Source organism: Cylas formicarius, unplaced genomic scaffold, assembly GCF_029955315.1.
Source record: "Cylas formicarius isolate icCylForm1 unplaced genomic scaffold, icCylForm1.1 PGA_scaffold_6__28_contigs__length_40554024, whole genome shotgun sequence".
Lineage (NCBI taxonomy): Eukaryota > Metazoa > Arthropoda > Insecta > Coleoptera > Brentidae > Cylas > Cylas formicarius.
Window position 1 is genome coordinate 15,290,609 of NW_026844347.1, and position 17,034 is coordinate 15,307,642.

A 17,034-nucleotide genomic window follows, 5' to 3' on the forward strand; every position below is an offset into this window, starting at 1 on the left:
TACAAAATTGAAATTTGCCTCCTTTTTAACCCTCCACGAGGCATATAAGTTAAGAAATGGCCCTGATCCAACGCCGGTATCCATATTTTATCGCGATTTTCGACTGTTTTTTGGACCTTGCTATGAAACACGATAAGTGTCCGAAATTTGAAGCAATCGTCTTCATATTTGGCACATATATGCAGCTTTTGCCCCATGAAGGAACCTGGGGGGTCGGGAAGTATTCTAAAAAAATAAAAAATCGCGCGTGCAAGGGTCTAAATAAAACATTTTTCAAAAACTGTTTACGTGACCAAAAAGTTCTTGAACCAGAAGAAGCAGCAGATACGACTCTATAAACTTTTATTCGTGACAATTTTTCAAAAATCTACAGCCGGAAATTCAAAAAAACTGAAAAATGTGTCCCCCTATTATTGAAAATTGGTTATAACTGAAAGACTATGATTCAGATCTCACTTTATTTTATATTGCGTATAGCCCGTATAGACAGCAAAAACTTTTGTATTTAAGGTTTTCACCTATAGTACAGGGTATTCCCGTTATTCCGTGGTTGATGAGAAATGTGTTAAGTGTCCTAAATTTGCAGATATCAACTTCAAATTTAGCAAAGAAGTAAAAGTCCGTGTCCACATTTAAACGGTAGAAGTTGGGCGTAATCAAATTTTACCAAGTATTTTTTGAAAATATTTGAATTTTTTTTTTAATTTTAGCCCAGAAAAATATGTTTTCCTCCATAATCGTGCATCCGATTGGCAAAATTCTTTAACCCGCAGATGCAGAGTATCCAGTGTTATAAATCCATATTGAAATCGTTATCTCGGGGACTGTCAAGACGCAATGACGTCATTGATTACTACGTCGCACTACATAGTTTCAGAAAAAAACATATTTTTACTTTTTTCAAAAAATTCTTGAACCAGGGCTCGTGGAAAATTCAGGGTTATAGCCTCTACTTCGAACAATGATTATATCATATACAGGATGTGTCTTTTATGGCCAAAAAATCTAAGATATCCTAAAAATTTCCGTTTTGTGGATAAATTATTGACGATAATTGAAAAACCGTTAAAAATGGGATAATTTTATTTGAACCGTGTCGTGAGAGGTTTCGTCAATTATACAGGGCGCGAGATATTTGAAAAAAATATTCTTCGACAACGCATTAATTTGTGCGAATTTTAATATTTATCGATGTTTGCTGTAACTTTGAAGTTCGACGATGTGTGAAGGACATTTTATACAGGGTGCATGGACAATTAAAATACATCGATTTTGCGAAAGTTTCATATTGGTCCGCAGGAGCACGATAGAAAAACATTGCGTCCCTTTTCCACACGAAACCGCGAAGTTCTTTCCTTTTATAATAAAAAGTTGCTTCGCGCTACGCGCTACGAATTTGGCCCGCCCAGTGACGATTTTTCGAAAGCAATTTTGTTTTTATTGCTGCTCCTACTTACCCTTCTGAATTTCTTACAAAATTGTAAACATTCAAAGCAATTTGTTTAGCATCCGAAGACAAATGGAGCCGTTTTTTTTATTTGTTGAGCTAGTTCGTCTTCTAAATTATCATTGGGTTTAACTACCATCTCCACTTCGTCTTCAAATTCTACGTTGTTATCCGTGTCTTCTTCTAACAGGGGAACATCTGCTTCATTTCACGGTCTCCACATTTTGAAGTGTTAAAAAACAGGAACCTTCAAAAAATGTGTATTTGGTATGTTCTAATAAATATTGAACAGCTATGTTACTATACTAATACTAATACTAGAAGAAGAATACTAGAAGAAGAATGTTGTTAATCGACAGGCACACAAGGTAAACATTATTATTGTCAAACTTGCCTGTAAGATAAATAGGGTACAGGTACTTATCCTTATCCTTTCAACTATCCAATGAAAAGAGTCTCGCAGGGTTAAAACTCAAGAATCAGATATTGGAAAGATCACAGTTAAATGCCTCCTTAATATTTACGAACATAATGTTAAACGATAAGAACGGTACATATCACTTGATATTAAAATAATTTGAATATACCCCGCAGCATCAATGCTTAATCAAATTTAAAACGGTCCATTTATGTTTTAAATAAAAATTTCTACTTTCTACAAATATTCATTACAATCCATCTCAGGCACCTAATTAATGCAGAATAAACATCTGTTGGGATGGGTTTTACCACGGTCCTGCGAAAATCTGCTGTTATGGTGCTGTAAAATATTTAAAAAGTCAAAGCAATCATGCAGTATCTTTTTGGTCGTATTATACTTATATCAGTCAATAGCGGTTTTTAAAACCATTACTTCGTATCTGATGGTCGCATTACCTTAACCGCCTGCGGAACTCAATATTATAACGATACGATAGGCACATAATATTCTAAATATTCCACTATTGCAAATACTTATACCAAATTTTTCGTATGTTTTTCGATCTAATCTCACTTTTTTTTGTTTATTTGGCAGCAGCTCTAAAAAATATATCTACCGAATTTTGCTTAATGTCAGTGTCTTATTCATTAATTACACGTTCGACCTTTCACAATAACAAATCCGGAGCTTGCTGATAAAACTGTTACCAAGGCACGCTTACGTCATCGGAAATTCCTGACATTGCTGTTCCCGCGAAGATCCGTAGCAGGAATGTCCTCCGTTGTGCTTTCTGTTAGTCGAAGCATATGACGACGTTGAAACGGCCTTCTACGGTCTGCTCTTAAAATAACTATTCATTATATCGGCCGTATGAAGTAGTCCGTCTATTTATAGCAAGGGTATTTATTCTAACCTCCCGCTTGGAGGCAAGCAAATTCTCGCTAATAATTTAAAAACCGTATCCGTCTTGAAAGTCGAATAATATAAACTTGTGCCTTTTTAAAATGACGTTTAAATAACCTTACTGGAGAAAGGCGATTAGGAGCATTGAATATAAAAATCGTTCGTTAGTATTTACATTCGTTCGTTAAGAACAAAATTCGATATATCAATAATCACTCTACCAATTGTAATTTTGTTCCATAGTGAGGATGCAGTGAGTGACTAAAATTTTCGTCTTCCTTCGCATAATTCGTTATTTCTTCATCTGGCCTTACACATCCTTTGGTGGTCATGTTTCTTTTTGCAGGAATAAGGTGAGAAGAAATAAGCGAAAGAAATCTTTGTTAGAAGCCCTCCTAAAGGACTTCCGGGTATGAGATAATCTCTTCTTTCTTATCTCTTTATTCAATATCAAGGGTATTTTCAGAAAGTTCTCCGATTGGTAAAGAAAATGCTTCGATTTTCTCACACCCAGAAACAAGCACATTGTGGATGGTATAGGCGTACTATACCATTTGTGTAGCATTGCATACAAACTTATAATCTGCTCTATCAATAATCTAAATTTATATGGACTAATTATACCTCCACTAGCTAAAACTCTAAATAATTGACCCTTGTGATTTTCGAGCTTATGTGAGGATTTTGGCTTTAAATTCTGGATTGGTTTTTTGTTATTTTTTTGTGTTTTTGTGACTCGAAAAAACGAATGGAGCAATGTAATATGGACAAACCAAAGCGTTAATTATCTCGGTTGGAAGAAAGATAAGTTATATTCAAATTATTCATGTCTTTAGGTGTGGCTGCGCAAATCATATCTGTCATGGTTGAATTTGTTTTCGAGAGTATATTGATTACCCTGCCATGCTGATTTGATAGCACAATGTTTTAATTTGTCTTTCGAAATAAAAATTCAATTGGTTTACAATATAAATTTGACAAGGATTTCTCCATATCTCTTTTCCTGTGTCCTCATCAACTAATCTTAGAGGTACCATTGCAGTGCTTTCCGTGCTAGTAAACTCTTGCTTGTATTAGCCAGACCCAGAATTGCGGCCCATGCCCCACTTTCAAATAAGTTTTAGCCTTTTTTGATTGTTTACATTAGTTAACTTCAAAATGCTTCAAAGAAGCTTCCACCGGCTACTGTAATTTATAAATCTTGAAGCTACGACATATATTCTCATCACACAATTATAAAACCGGACATCAAATCTTGTTCGATAAAACTAAAATTCTTCCATGTAATAAATTCTTTTACCAAACAAAATCTATAAGCAACCAGTCTTAACCACGACTCACGTCTTTACCTTTCACCAATTTGGGATCATCCGAGACAATGTTCATGGCCCTCCTTTGGCTCCTCCCCGCTTAAACAATATATAAGCAGAGTAAAATGCGAACTGGTTTTAGTTAAGCCCTGAAGAAATGAACAGTATGGCGAAAATTTTTGTAAAGATTTGTAAATAGCATTTAAAAATATTTCCTATGGTTTGTTGCAAAGATCTACTTCTGCAAATGTATCATTCAGAATTATTTTATAGATTTGATCTGACAATAACTTGGAAGTTCTGTTACTTACTACGTTTACATTAATGAGGTTCAGTATTTTTTCATATACAAGTTGCTTTCTATTTCCTTTTGGACTTTCGCAACAGTGATCTCCGGAATACTAATTTTGGTCAAAAATATAAAAAATATTGTTTATTTAAAATAAACTTTAGAATTTTGTAAAATGAACAAGTATAAGACAAAAAGGCTTGTTTCTTATTGACATGTGTGAGTTTTTAAGGAATGAGCATTAAATCATGTGTGTGGCCTTAGAATTTGCGAAAAAGGGTGAGACCATAGAAAATTAACTAAATGCTAACTACTGTATCCAAACTGAAATGTTAGGTTATCGCTTGTAACATACAATTCTATGATGTGGGCCAGAAAAGTTAATTTAGTTATTTTTTTTTAGATTCACTTTTTTACAGACTTTTTTCAAATACGCATATTTTAAGCTCATTTCTTAGTGGCAATAAAAACTATAAATGGATATATTCTTTTGCTTGATTTTAATTTTTTACAGTAGAAAATAGGCCAAAAAATTAGTTAAACGTTATTAACCAAGTAAAATACTGATTCACAATGATGAACTTGTTAAGTAAGTAAGATATTATTATTTTTGCGAATGATGAACTATCGTCTATTGCAGATGCAAAACGTCAGAAAAAAATATGTTTATATTTCTTGGGTAAACTTCTTAATCCAGATATAAATGGGTCAGAAAAAATTAGAAATCTATTTAAGAGATCTTGGTTGGTATCAATTCTGGACCTTTTTCTGGACCAATGCTCTCTGTAATGTTCTTTGCTACGCGATTCCTGCGCTTCTTCTGATAACATACCTATAGGAAGTATTGTCGCCGAAATTATTGATGCATCATAAATTAAGACCTTATGGACGCTGCTCGGCATATAGTAAAATGGATATTTATTTACTAACAAATTAGCAGTTTCTTCCGCATACTCCTGAAATTTTCGTTTATCGCAAAACCTGATAACTGACTTGTAATATAGAAGAGCAACGTCTGATGCATTCTTCGTCTAGTTCTAATATCTTGGAGGTGGCTAATGTATCGACAAAAAATCTTCTACTGGTATTGCCATCACTGCTTGTTCCACTTCCATCTGCTTTTAGTTTTCGGTTCTAAATTTAAGCTGAATATTTTTCTTCCTCTCTTTTGCACTGTTCTTGCGATCTAGACTGCCATTTTTTGATATTTAGTCTGCAAGCCACATGTAAAAAATATTCCATGAATCATATCCACACATGGAGAGTCCACAGTCCATAATCAAGGGCCTCGTTAATTGGTCTAGCTTTTACATTTTGTATATTGTTTATTATTTTAGGTGTTGTTTCACAGATGTTGCAGGCTTGACTTGAAGATGATACAAAAGTACAAGTGAAGTTAAAAAAAATATTCAAATCCGAAGCATTTTCAGTTTCAATAAACTGCTTGTATTCACTGTGATATGAGCTACAATTTTGTGATTAAAATTAAATCAAAGGGTCCAGATGTATTTTCGAAAACTTCTTAATGAGATAAAATTATTCAGGAGACAGTATGGTCCAAAAGCCCTTGTAATTTAATTTTTGCAGATAACTCTGTTACCAAAATGTTATCGGGAGATAGGTAACAGCATAATTTTGCGTGCAAATTTTTTTTGTATGAAGGATAAACATCAAAGTTTCTCTCTTGTCTTTCGCTTCTGATGGTTAAATAGTCACTTTTTGATAACTGAGTCTTAATTATCAAGCTAATTGCTTCTTCACTTGTGTATGGTATAATTGGCTTTGATTTCTGTATATTCGAATTGCTTATTATTTTTGAGGCCCTAGTAGGAGAGGTTTCGAGACTCTCTTTAAGCAGTTTGACTTCATCTCTTTTTCTGTTTTTTTTTTTAAACTTAGCTTTGTTGCTCCAATTAACTGATTTTGCTCCCAACTTGTTGCTAATTCCTTAATTTTTCTTATTCTAGTTCTTTTACTACTCGAGCAAAATGACTTTTCGGGTCTTCCTAGCGAGTTTGTTGGCGTTTGCTATTTGCGAGAATAGAATAGTACTATTTAACCATTTAGTGTTTTATTTTAAAAACCTACTCTTCGTGCTATTACTTTTTTTCCACCTTTTGGATAGCTGGTCGCAAATTTCATTAATTTTTCTTTTTGTAGACTCTTCAAACTTGAGGCTTTTGATGTTCTGTTCATCATATTTAAGATCTCGCGCCATACTTGCAGATTTTTACCGTTATGATTACCGTTTTTATCAATCCAGAAATTAAACACATCTATTCTTTTACGATTCATGAATTACTCTGTCACAAAAGAAGTCACTTACCAATGAAAAATGTAAGATTTTTTTAAATTTATTTTTCTTATTAAGTTATCTATTTCTAGTCTCATGAACAACTTTAATCCCGATTTTATTCAAACAAAAGTTTTACAGTTTTCAAAACATCTCTCTTTAATTTGCAAACATCCTGTATATCTAAAAATGCTTAACCCTGGAAAAACTTCACCTAATAGACTATGGTTTGCATAGTACCTTTATAGTTTTAAGCAGGTATATGCCAAAAAATTCTGTAGTGTTTTTTACTATTTTTTCTTTTTAAATACAACATACATCAAAAAATTAAAAATTTTGCCTGGAAGCGAATTGGGCCAAATGTTTTTGAAATATTTTTTTTCTACAGGCACTACTGTATCTGAAACCGAATAAACCGGAAAAACGGAGAATGACAGAAAGCAATATTTTAATGTTGGAAAGTGCTCTTTTTTAAATAATACATCTTGCTCGTGTAAGCAGTAAATAAGCTCTACCGCCACATACAAAATTAAATTTTAACAAAAAAAAAAAACGTTTCTAAATTTTACTTACCTGTCTCTAATTAATCCGTATAGTGCACAAACTATAGGCACTGTAACTAATTTCTACAAAACAATTGAAAATCAGATAAAAAAATCTCTTAAAAATACAATACAAAGTTTCAAACACATTGACATCAAACTTCTGAGTGACAGCTTACAGTGCAACTTATTTTTCTAAGCTTACTAGATTGTTTGCTTTAGAACAATGCTTACTGGAATGATATTATAAATAGTTTATTTTAAATCAGTTGTGACCAAAATTTTGATTCGAGAATCCATTGTGTTTCGTGGTAATTCAAATCTATTGGGATAAGCCTCGATATAAAACCGTCGTGCTTGATCTGCATTTCCATTTGCTCTTCCGTAGCAACAATGAATATCGCGATATTAAGTATTTGAATATTCCTGATGGGCGATCACAGTAGCAGTTGGATCAAAAGTTCTTTTAATAGAAACTAGTTTTTAGCGGATTGTGACAATGATTTTTTTAAATATCATTAAGTCCTGTTAGGTTAAATCACATTTACAGGTAAAATTAGAGCCGAGAATAACAAATCGATTTGTGGCTAAACGATAATACACAACGTAAAACAAGAGTAACAATTTTTGAGGATATGTGATTCTGCTTAAGACAACCTGTTCTATTTTGAAATATCAGTCTAATTAAATAAAATACAATACAATAAAATACCTTATACTAAAACTTAAATCTACGCAAAATATTAGTCACTCACACTGTTTGCTATTCAATCAGTGGCTTGGTAATACAAAACGTTCATTGAACCATTTTTATACAATGACATTACTATTTAGAACCTACCACGTTCGGCTACTAGCGATGAAACAAACGGCTTTTGAAAAACCGCTCAAAGGTAATATTTACTGGACCAAATTTTCGACCATTACAATAATCGGTCCCATCATTAGGGGACCAGTATTCGCAGCATTTCAGATGTCATTCGGAGAATTCCATCCGCAGCAATTTGAAAGGCGGTTAATTATGGTCTTTAAGATTGAGTCGAATTTCAGAGTGTTGATATTGAAAGCGTTGCCGTAGCGAGAGCTTAGCAATATTCTTGCCACAAAAAAAATTACGGTCGGATTTTGAAACCACGGCCTAATGCGTAAAGCACAAGACGCATGGTAAACGTTTATTTTAAGTATTTTAAGAAGATGGATCTTTTTCTAAATTTATGCCCCTTTATTACGATAAAATGAATTTTTAATTTTACTAAGAAACTTTCACTATTTCACTGTTTAAAATCTTGCGGTTTTCTTTTGCGTCTTTTGTTTATAAATCGGACTTGCTGATGTTTCGCCCATCATACTGTTGGTTTGTTTAGAGCTAAACTAAACCTGCCTAGCATTCTACTTTGTACCTGTTTATATATTGTTTGAGGGGCGGAGCTAAAGGAGAGGCGTGAACACTGGTTGTCCATTTGGTGAAAGGTAAAGAATAAGATTTGATGTCCGGTTTTATTATTATGTTCGGCAACAGTCGTTAAATGCTTTTTCATGTTTGTACCTAGTTGATATTTTTCCTCCTGTTACTCCAATATTTGCCGCATGTGCGCGTGCTAGTATTATTCTTGAAATCCAATACCTGATTTTTAGTTGAATTCGTTCCGTATTTTGATCGTTCACTGTATTTTGTTTTTGATAAAAAAGGAAAATTAGCAGTTATAAATGGCACGTATATTAAAAATATTCCAAAAGATGCCACATTATTTCGAGTTTTCATTATATAAATTATATAAATTATAGTTCGAGTACCCTCCACCGCTTTCCCTTAAGAGATAGAGCAAAAACTATTTATCGAAAAAGAACTGCATTTATCCCAGCTTCACAACGTTGTTCATTTTATTTCTCTGTCATAATAGATTATTTCTCAAAAATTGAGATTTGAAATTTAAGAATTCGATATCTCCTGTGACTGCTATTCTAGAAACTTGAAAATAATTTTTCGCATTTTCTCTTAGACGTTTTAGTTATAAGTTTTTGCACAACAAATCTGTACGACAATTACTTGTCGAGATAAGACAAAGCGTTTTTTTTAATTAGTCACCCGGTACATTGATTATCATTAGGAATACTGAGTGTTTGTATAACATGTTCGTAATTAACAAGGTGGTAATAGATATTCCGGGATATCATCCGTTCGCTTGTTGAACTCCAACTGGAATCATGCAGACGTTTCGCCAAAATCTCACTTGGCGTCTTCAATGCTCGCGCTCCGAGTGTTCGAAGTGTTTGGTAATTTACAGTTTTCCAACATTCACACCAGACATAACGAATATGTAAATCGACAAGCCACATTATATATTATATATTTCCAATTTTTTGTACATTAATGTTCTGCCATGTTTTTTTAAGGGCCTATTTTTTGTTCGACACTCGACCAAGAAGCGGTTTATAATTTCAAAGTAACCTTTTTTTGTATTTTATATTTTATTTTCTAATATTTGCAACTTTTACTAATACCAGTTTTTCGAAAAGATACTATTTACACATCTTCTGGGTTCCTCCTGCGTCAAATCGAAATTGCTGACGTTTTGCCCATCTTGTTGTCTTCTTATCTTCTTCAGAGTTTAACTGAAACTGGTTTGCATTCTACTTGGTATCTGCTTATATACTGTTTGATGGGGGAGGAGCTAATAAAGGGGCATGAACATTACACTAACTCTTTTGTTACTTTTTTATTAGAGTTTTTCTCATACTTTCGGTGATGAAACGCTCTATTGTGGAAATTAGACATGATGGTTTTGATGTTAGGTCTGATTTTCTATTGATAAAAATATATAAGAATGGGAGATTATTATTAGTTTCTAATACAATGGTAAAATGTATGTTGGGAAATCTTTCTAATGCATTGTTACATCAGGATCCTTCTCAAAAGTCATCGGTTGTCAACTCTTTTGTCAGGCAATCCTCAAACTATTTCAACCCGAATCACTGAACCCAGATATAAAACATCTTACATCTGGTCTTCTCTCTAATAATTTCGACATAAAAAATGTAAAGAAAATAAGCCCACTTTCTACGGTGGTCCTTCCTTAGAGTCAAAGAGCCTTAATATGACAAATAATAATATGACAAATAAATTCATAAGCAGTTTCCGAACACAATCATGAAACCGTACATCAAATATTATTCGATCAACTGAAATTGTCATATGTAATCAATTCTTCTACCAAAAAAATGTCCGAATCAATAGAAATTTCTAAATATTTAGTAATCTGAGACAGTGTTCACGCCTCTCTTTTAGTTCTGCCCCCTCAAAAAATAATCAGGTACAGAGTAGAGTGCAAGACAGTTTCAGTTCTGAAAAAGCCTACAGGATACAGGATAATTTACGACACGTCAGCAAGTTCGATTTATTACAGTAGCCTGTAGAAGTTTCTTTGAAAAATTAAAGAAATAAATGACTGTTTCAATGCAGTATCTCTGCCAATGGTGTAAATTTTATTAAAAAAAAAACAAGTTTTGAACAAAATCTGTGTAAATATGTTTCATTCTATTTTTTCTCACGAAAATAATGAGATATGTATTTGATTTTGTTTCAGGAGAAAAATTCGTTTTTAAACTACAACGTTTCCTGCATTCTCACGTTACCTCCCTATCAAAGACAAGGCTACGGGAGGCTCCTCATAGACTTCAGTAAGTTGATTTAAATATTAGGAGATATACCATTAATATTATGTAACAAGTATAGCACAGGACACTTTAGTCACGTATTTGTTTAAGCACGAGCAGAGCGAGTATCTGAGGAAGTTTATAAACGTGTAATATACATCACAGGGCCGTAAAACGCTAAAGCAGTGGTTTTCAACCTGTGGGGTGCCTGTTTCCAAAATATAATTTTGTTTTTGTATATTTGTTAGATTTTTTTAATTATATTCCAAATTAATATTTCTCGTAATAAATAATTATTTTTTGTGTATATTTTTACATAATATTATATTTTATTTTCTATTACATTAAATAAATTATAATATGAGTTGAGTATTTATGAAATTAGATTGTTAAAAAAATTAAGGGCGCGCAACAATTTTTTTAAGCTGAGCGCAGGCGCAAAAAGGTTGGAAACCAACGCGCTAAAGTATTAATCATCGGCGGTGTGTCTGGTTGCAGATATACGTGGAAGAGGATAAGAAAACGTTTTAATTGCTTTATATTATTTTAATTTTCAAAATATTGCTCAAATACATAGAAAAGGTGGCCAACAAATTCATACAGAGGGATGCATAGTTATTTTAAAAATTCTAAAATTTTTAATGAATCACGTGAAGAACTTATTTTTGTGACTATTTTTGATATCAAAATTATTTTATTAGGATTAAGTAATATAAAATTAAATTTTAAGAAGCACTTGAACAAGCATTGCCATTTTTAAATGTAGCATTGGTTTTATAGAAACTTTGTCGTTATATTTTTTGATAAATTCTTTAACAAGATATTACGAATTGGCTTTATTAAAAGCTTAATTGAATAATAAAAAACATATAAAAGCTACTTTGGTCAAACTACGAGATGTTTTAATTTAAACTTTTAGTATTTTTTTTGTTGATGCAAAAGTGAAGGTTGTAACTGTTTCAATTACATGAGGGTGAAAATGAAGCTCACATAACAAAATGAATAAAATTTTCAACGTATAAGCACTAAAAAAACTCCGAAATATTTTGATCTTACACAATAATTCTGAGATTGGTAGCTACGGCTTAACTATTCACACGTTTTCTTTTAATTTTTCGCTTTTTCAGTATTAAATACCTCAATCAAAACGTGTTTTTTACGGTCTGTCGTTTTACCTCCTTATTGTAGGGGTGGTATTCTGAATGACTTGTGACGTGACCCTCAAAACTGACAAGCGTCAAAAAGAAGTTAGAGTTTTCTCATAATTCGTCATCGCTCTTAACTTTTATATTTGAAACTATATAGCATATAGTTTCTTCTTGACTCTTCTGAATTCGGTTATATATTTTTTAAATGGGACACCGTGAATATATATTAAAAAAAAGGAGATATTTTTTGTTGGTTTTTGATAAATCTAGGGTTTGTTGAACTTACATATTTTGGAAGGATTTGAAAAACATAACTTCAGGATTTTTAAAATGTGGAAGTATATCCGAATCCACTATAGTCATGGCGGCTCAAAAACAATTGAAAGAATAAAGAAAATACATGGAATTACTTGGATGTCAAGCAGCACTTTTAGATATATATAAAACAAATTCAGCGAAAGAATTCCTAGTACGACAAAAATTATAAATGTATGGTTTTTCTCTGTATTGATAGTAAAATGTTTTACGTCAAGTTTTCCAAATTTCGATTTCTCTCTGCGTAGACTTTTTCTTTAAGATGTCCCCATGAAAAAGTCTCCGGTGGAGTCAAATCTGGACTATTTGATTGCCTGTTGTTGAAGATACCACACCAATCATTTATCGCTTGTCGCCCCTTTTTTTTTATCTCGGCAATACTTAGAGGATTCTGAGTGCCGTTGAGGTGCGAGTGTTGTGCCTGTTAAACATTCCAGTAGTTGTGAAGGTGGCATTAGCAGTCCACAAAACTTTTTTTTTACTTGATGAAAATCCATTTAACAAAATAAATAAGAACTAAAAGCTCAGATTTTCACGAAATTATATATTTTCACATGACAATTGTTTCGACAACACCGTGTCTTTATAAAATGTAATATTTACAAACTACCTGGCAGTGTCAGTCAAGCTCTGAAGAAGCCAACAGGATGATTGGCGAAACATCAGCAAGTTCGATTCAGCAAAAACCGACGCAGGAGGAATCCAGAAGTTTTGTAAAAAGTACTTAAATCTAATTGATCGTTAAGCAATATATTTGAATGTCTCATCTGTTTGTAACATGTAAAGTATCAAAATTGTCAGCAAAAATGTGTTCTGTGTTTAAGTGTGTAGCATAATTAGAATCGAGACTATTGTTTTTAAACGCTCTTTTATGTTCGTTAATATGTTTCTCAAGATCCGCATTTCAACCTGTAGACACCTGATTTTTGAGATTTTGGACATTTCGTTGGATTGTTAAAAAAATATATATTTTTTTAATTTTCTTTATTCTATTTTTTTAAAAACAACAAATTTTTAAAAAACAATAAAACGAAATGTCCAAAATCTCATAAATCAGGTTGAAATGTGGATCTTGGCCTAAAATTTATGTTTAACGAACAGGTAGATCCTTCAAGAAACGCATTAACGAGCATAAAACAGTGTAACGATCAATTAGATTTAAATATTTTATTAAACTTAAATTGTCACAACAACATTAATTAAGGTTTAAGACACGGTGTTGTGGAAACAATTGTCTAATCTTCTGTTTTTCTGTGGGTAAACATAATTTCCAGCAATTTTAGTGGAGCTTTCAGGTTTCCCTGTAAATTAGTACAAACCATAAATTATTGTTCAGACCTTCCATGAAAAGTAAAGTAAAGTAAAGTAAAGTAAAGTAAAGTAAAGTAAAGTATTTTCATCGACTGGAACTCCCCGAGGTTTTCTATATAGAGATTTTCTTTTAGTGATGTTGTTTTTTCTATATCTGAATGTGCCCCTTGACGGTACAAGTTTGCCAAATAATTCCCTGCATTCTATTCTTTTGTTTCTTGGGATTTATTATTATTTTTATAAAATTTATGTATAATTTCAAAATTTTCATTTTCGTTAGAATGATTTAACGGCATTTTTTGCTAGATTGAATTTGTATTTGTAGTGAAAGCGATGCTTTTACCTCAGCAAGATGTCGTATTCAATTGTTTTTTGGCCACTATGGTTATTACAGTGGATTTGATCTTTCGTTCTGCGATACAATATTCAGATTGTTCCATCAAAAATCATTTTTTTGTTTTTGTTCGCATCAATTTTAATTAGTTAAGAAAAAGCTATAACATTTTCATATAAACGCTTTTTAAAAAAGTTATATAAACGCTTTTTAAAAAAGTTAAGAGATGTGGCAAATTATGAGGAAACACTCTATACTTACCAGACTTGTTTTGTTTTTAACATTTGATTAAATTAACTGTTTTAAACAAGTTTTAAACATTTGCTAAGGTTGAAAACAATGTTTGTTTAAAACTGTTTAAAATATGTTTAAAACGCTAAAATTAAACCGGCGTTTTTTTATTATTTTCTTTATTAATTTAAAAAATGATGGAAACATTCTCAAATACATTATACAAACTTTTTAACATATGTATTCTTTATTTCTCGATTATAGGAACACAACAAAAATTGGAAAACTTGAAAACATTTTGCATACACACGGTAAGAAATGTCTCACTCTCTTTCAGTCTTATGGTTATCTAATATCTAAGTCGATATGATCACTCACGTCATAACTGATGGAATTAACCTCTTTAAGAATTGAAACCAACTTAGCAGCTTTGGCATTGTGTAGCCGATTACGTAGTTTTGAATGGACTAAAAGGTATGATGAGAAGAGTCTTTCTATGTTGACTGACAATACAATAGCTGTATATTTTTTCATAGAACGCCAGCATGCCAATGGTTGTACATTCTCAATTAAATGTTTAGAAAACATATATGGTTTAAAGGGTGCCTGGTAATTAATAATATTTGGCAATGCTTCTAGATGATAGGTTTCTACCTATTCCAAGCCAGTTTCTATTTGCTCTTGACTAAGTTTGTTTTCTGTAAAGCGACGATCAAGCAAATTTGCTGGAATATTTTTAGGTTTTGGAAATCTCATCAAGCGTTAATTCCTCATCTAACTTGAAATCCTATATAGTTTTTGAATGTGCTTCTTCATACCCAGCACTAGTCCCGCCATAATTACTTTACACTTTTTACATTTATCAATCACTGATTTAATGTCATTATCTTTAACAACTACGAAATATGATCAAATGGCATCTTTCTTCCTTCCCGTAGACAATATTTTTCAAAAAAAGAACACCACAAAATAACTTAGAGTTTTGCGAATTTATAAATAGACTGTACCGATAATAGCTCCTGATTGCAATTGTTTTTTTTTTACTTTACCAAAGTTTAGTACAGAGTCGGACTTCAAATTCCATTATTTAGGAGAATAATAGATCAAACATTTTAAATTAATATTGTTTGAAAAAGTATGATTTAAGCATTGTTTTTTTTTTATTAAAACAAAACTCTAAAACAAAAAAAAGCATTTTTCACAGAAACTTCCACAGGCTACTGTAATACTTTTTACAAAACTTCTGGATTCGTCGAAATTGCTGACGTCTCGCCAATCATCCTGTTGGCTTCTTCAGAGCTTGATTGAAACTGGCTCGCATTTTATTCTGTATCTGTTTATATATTGTTTAAGGGGGCGGAGCTAAATGAGGGGCATAAACATCGTCTCGGGTGAGTGATTCCCATAGTGGTGACAAATAAAGACCTGAGTCGCGGTTAAGATTGTTAGGTTGTTTATAGATTTCTATAGACTCTCGCATTTTTCGTTGGTAGAAGAATTGATTACATGCATTTATTTTTATTGGAAGATTGTGGTGAAGTATATTTTTTGATGGAATGCTTAATATCTTTAATGTGGAAATTATTAGACAGAAGAGCAGAGGTAAGGTGTTTTATTCCGGGTTCAGTGACTCGGGCTGAGATAGTTTTACAAGAGAGTTGATAACCGATAATTTTTGGGTAAACACAATAACCCAATGTTAGGTCTGATTTTCTATTGATAAGAATATCTAAGAGTGGAAGGTTATTATTAGTTTCCAACTCAATGGTAAAACGTATGTTAGGCTGTATAGAGTTTAAATGTCAAACAAAATCTACTAGATTTTCTTGACCATGACGCCAAATAACAAAAGTATCATCGACGTAGCGTGTCCATAATAGTGGAGAACCCATAGCTGTTCCCGACGTTTGTTCAAAAATTTGACCTGTATTTTGAAAACTAAGCAAGATATGAAATTTTTGTTAACGTAATCTTTCGTTTCACAAGAAAGTACCAAAGGTTTTGCGAAAACGCAAGGCTCACTAACAACGGACATACCCCTCAGTCGCGACTAAAATGGGACGCAGTGTACTATTCGAATTTTGCATAGTTTGGGCAGAAATAGAGGTAATGTGTTCATATTTTAATTGCCCCATATAAAATTGTGATGTGGCGGTACTAATCCGGGTATTGCAACGAAAATTTAACCACAGACTAAGGAGATGATGCACTACTCAATCAGTTTGACCCTTAGCTTTTACAGGGTGTCCCAATTAGCTTTTACAAGGTGTCCCAAATAGGTGGTGCCGTTTTGGCGATTTTAATTAACAAAATCTCAAGATTGTCAAATAGAACACCCTATATTTTTATTCAGGTATCAATTCTAGGACAAAATATAAGTTAAGTTTGTAATTTGTCATACATTTAAATTTCACTTACTTTGTGAGATATTCGAGGTTTAAAATAACACTCGTATAAATTCTGGTTGAATTTAAAGCTGTCCACATTAGGTAACTTGTTGGTAATATTAGGTATTTTTTAAATAGCAAAGACACGAATACCGCAGATATACGAATAGAACCTATTGCTAACAGTACAATGGACATTTTAAGAAAAATCGACTCTATACTACGCACTTTAACGTTTAATAGTTAATTAGCTTGATTGGAAATACCTCGTAACAAAAATAAATAATTAAAGTTTATAGGTTAATCAAAAAACTATAACTTATTTAAAACACAAATAAAATATATACTAACATAAAACTTGACAACTCTGAAATTTTTAAATAGGAATATGGAAAACAACAAAAACAAACAAACATGTCAAAGTTTGTTTATACCTTAAGGAGTTAAAA

General features: G+C 32.3%; 1 protein-coding gene across 3 annotated transcripts in view; it reads left to right on the top strand.

Moving 5' to 3' along the window:
• The window catches only part of LOC132702782 (histone acetyltransferase KAT7), a 120,637-nt gene that overhangs the window by 46,274 nt on the left and 57,329 nt on the right, over nucleotides 1–17,034 (top strand). For 2 of the 3 annotated variants that reach the window (XM_060671550.1, XM_060671553.1), the window contains exon 7: nucleotides 10,790–10,883. In XM_060671550.1, the coding sequence (XP_060527533.1) occupies nucleotides 10,790–10,883 (94 nt within the window). Of the gene's footprint in view, nucleotides 1–10,789; nucleotides 10,884–10,970; nucleotides 11,071–17,034 lie in introns of those variants that run through there. The other variant, XM_060671552.1, reaches the window with a different exon arrangement.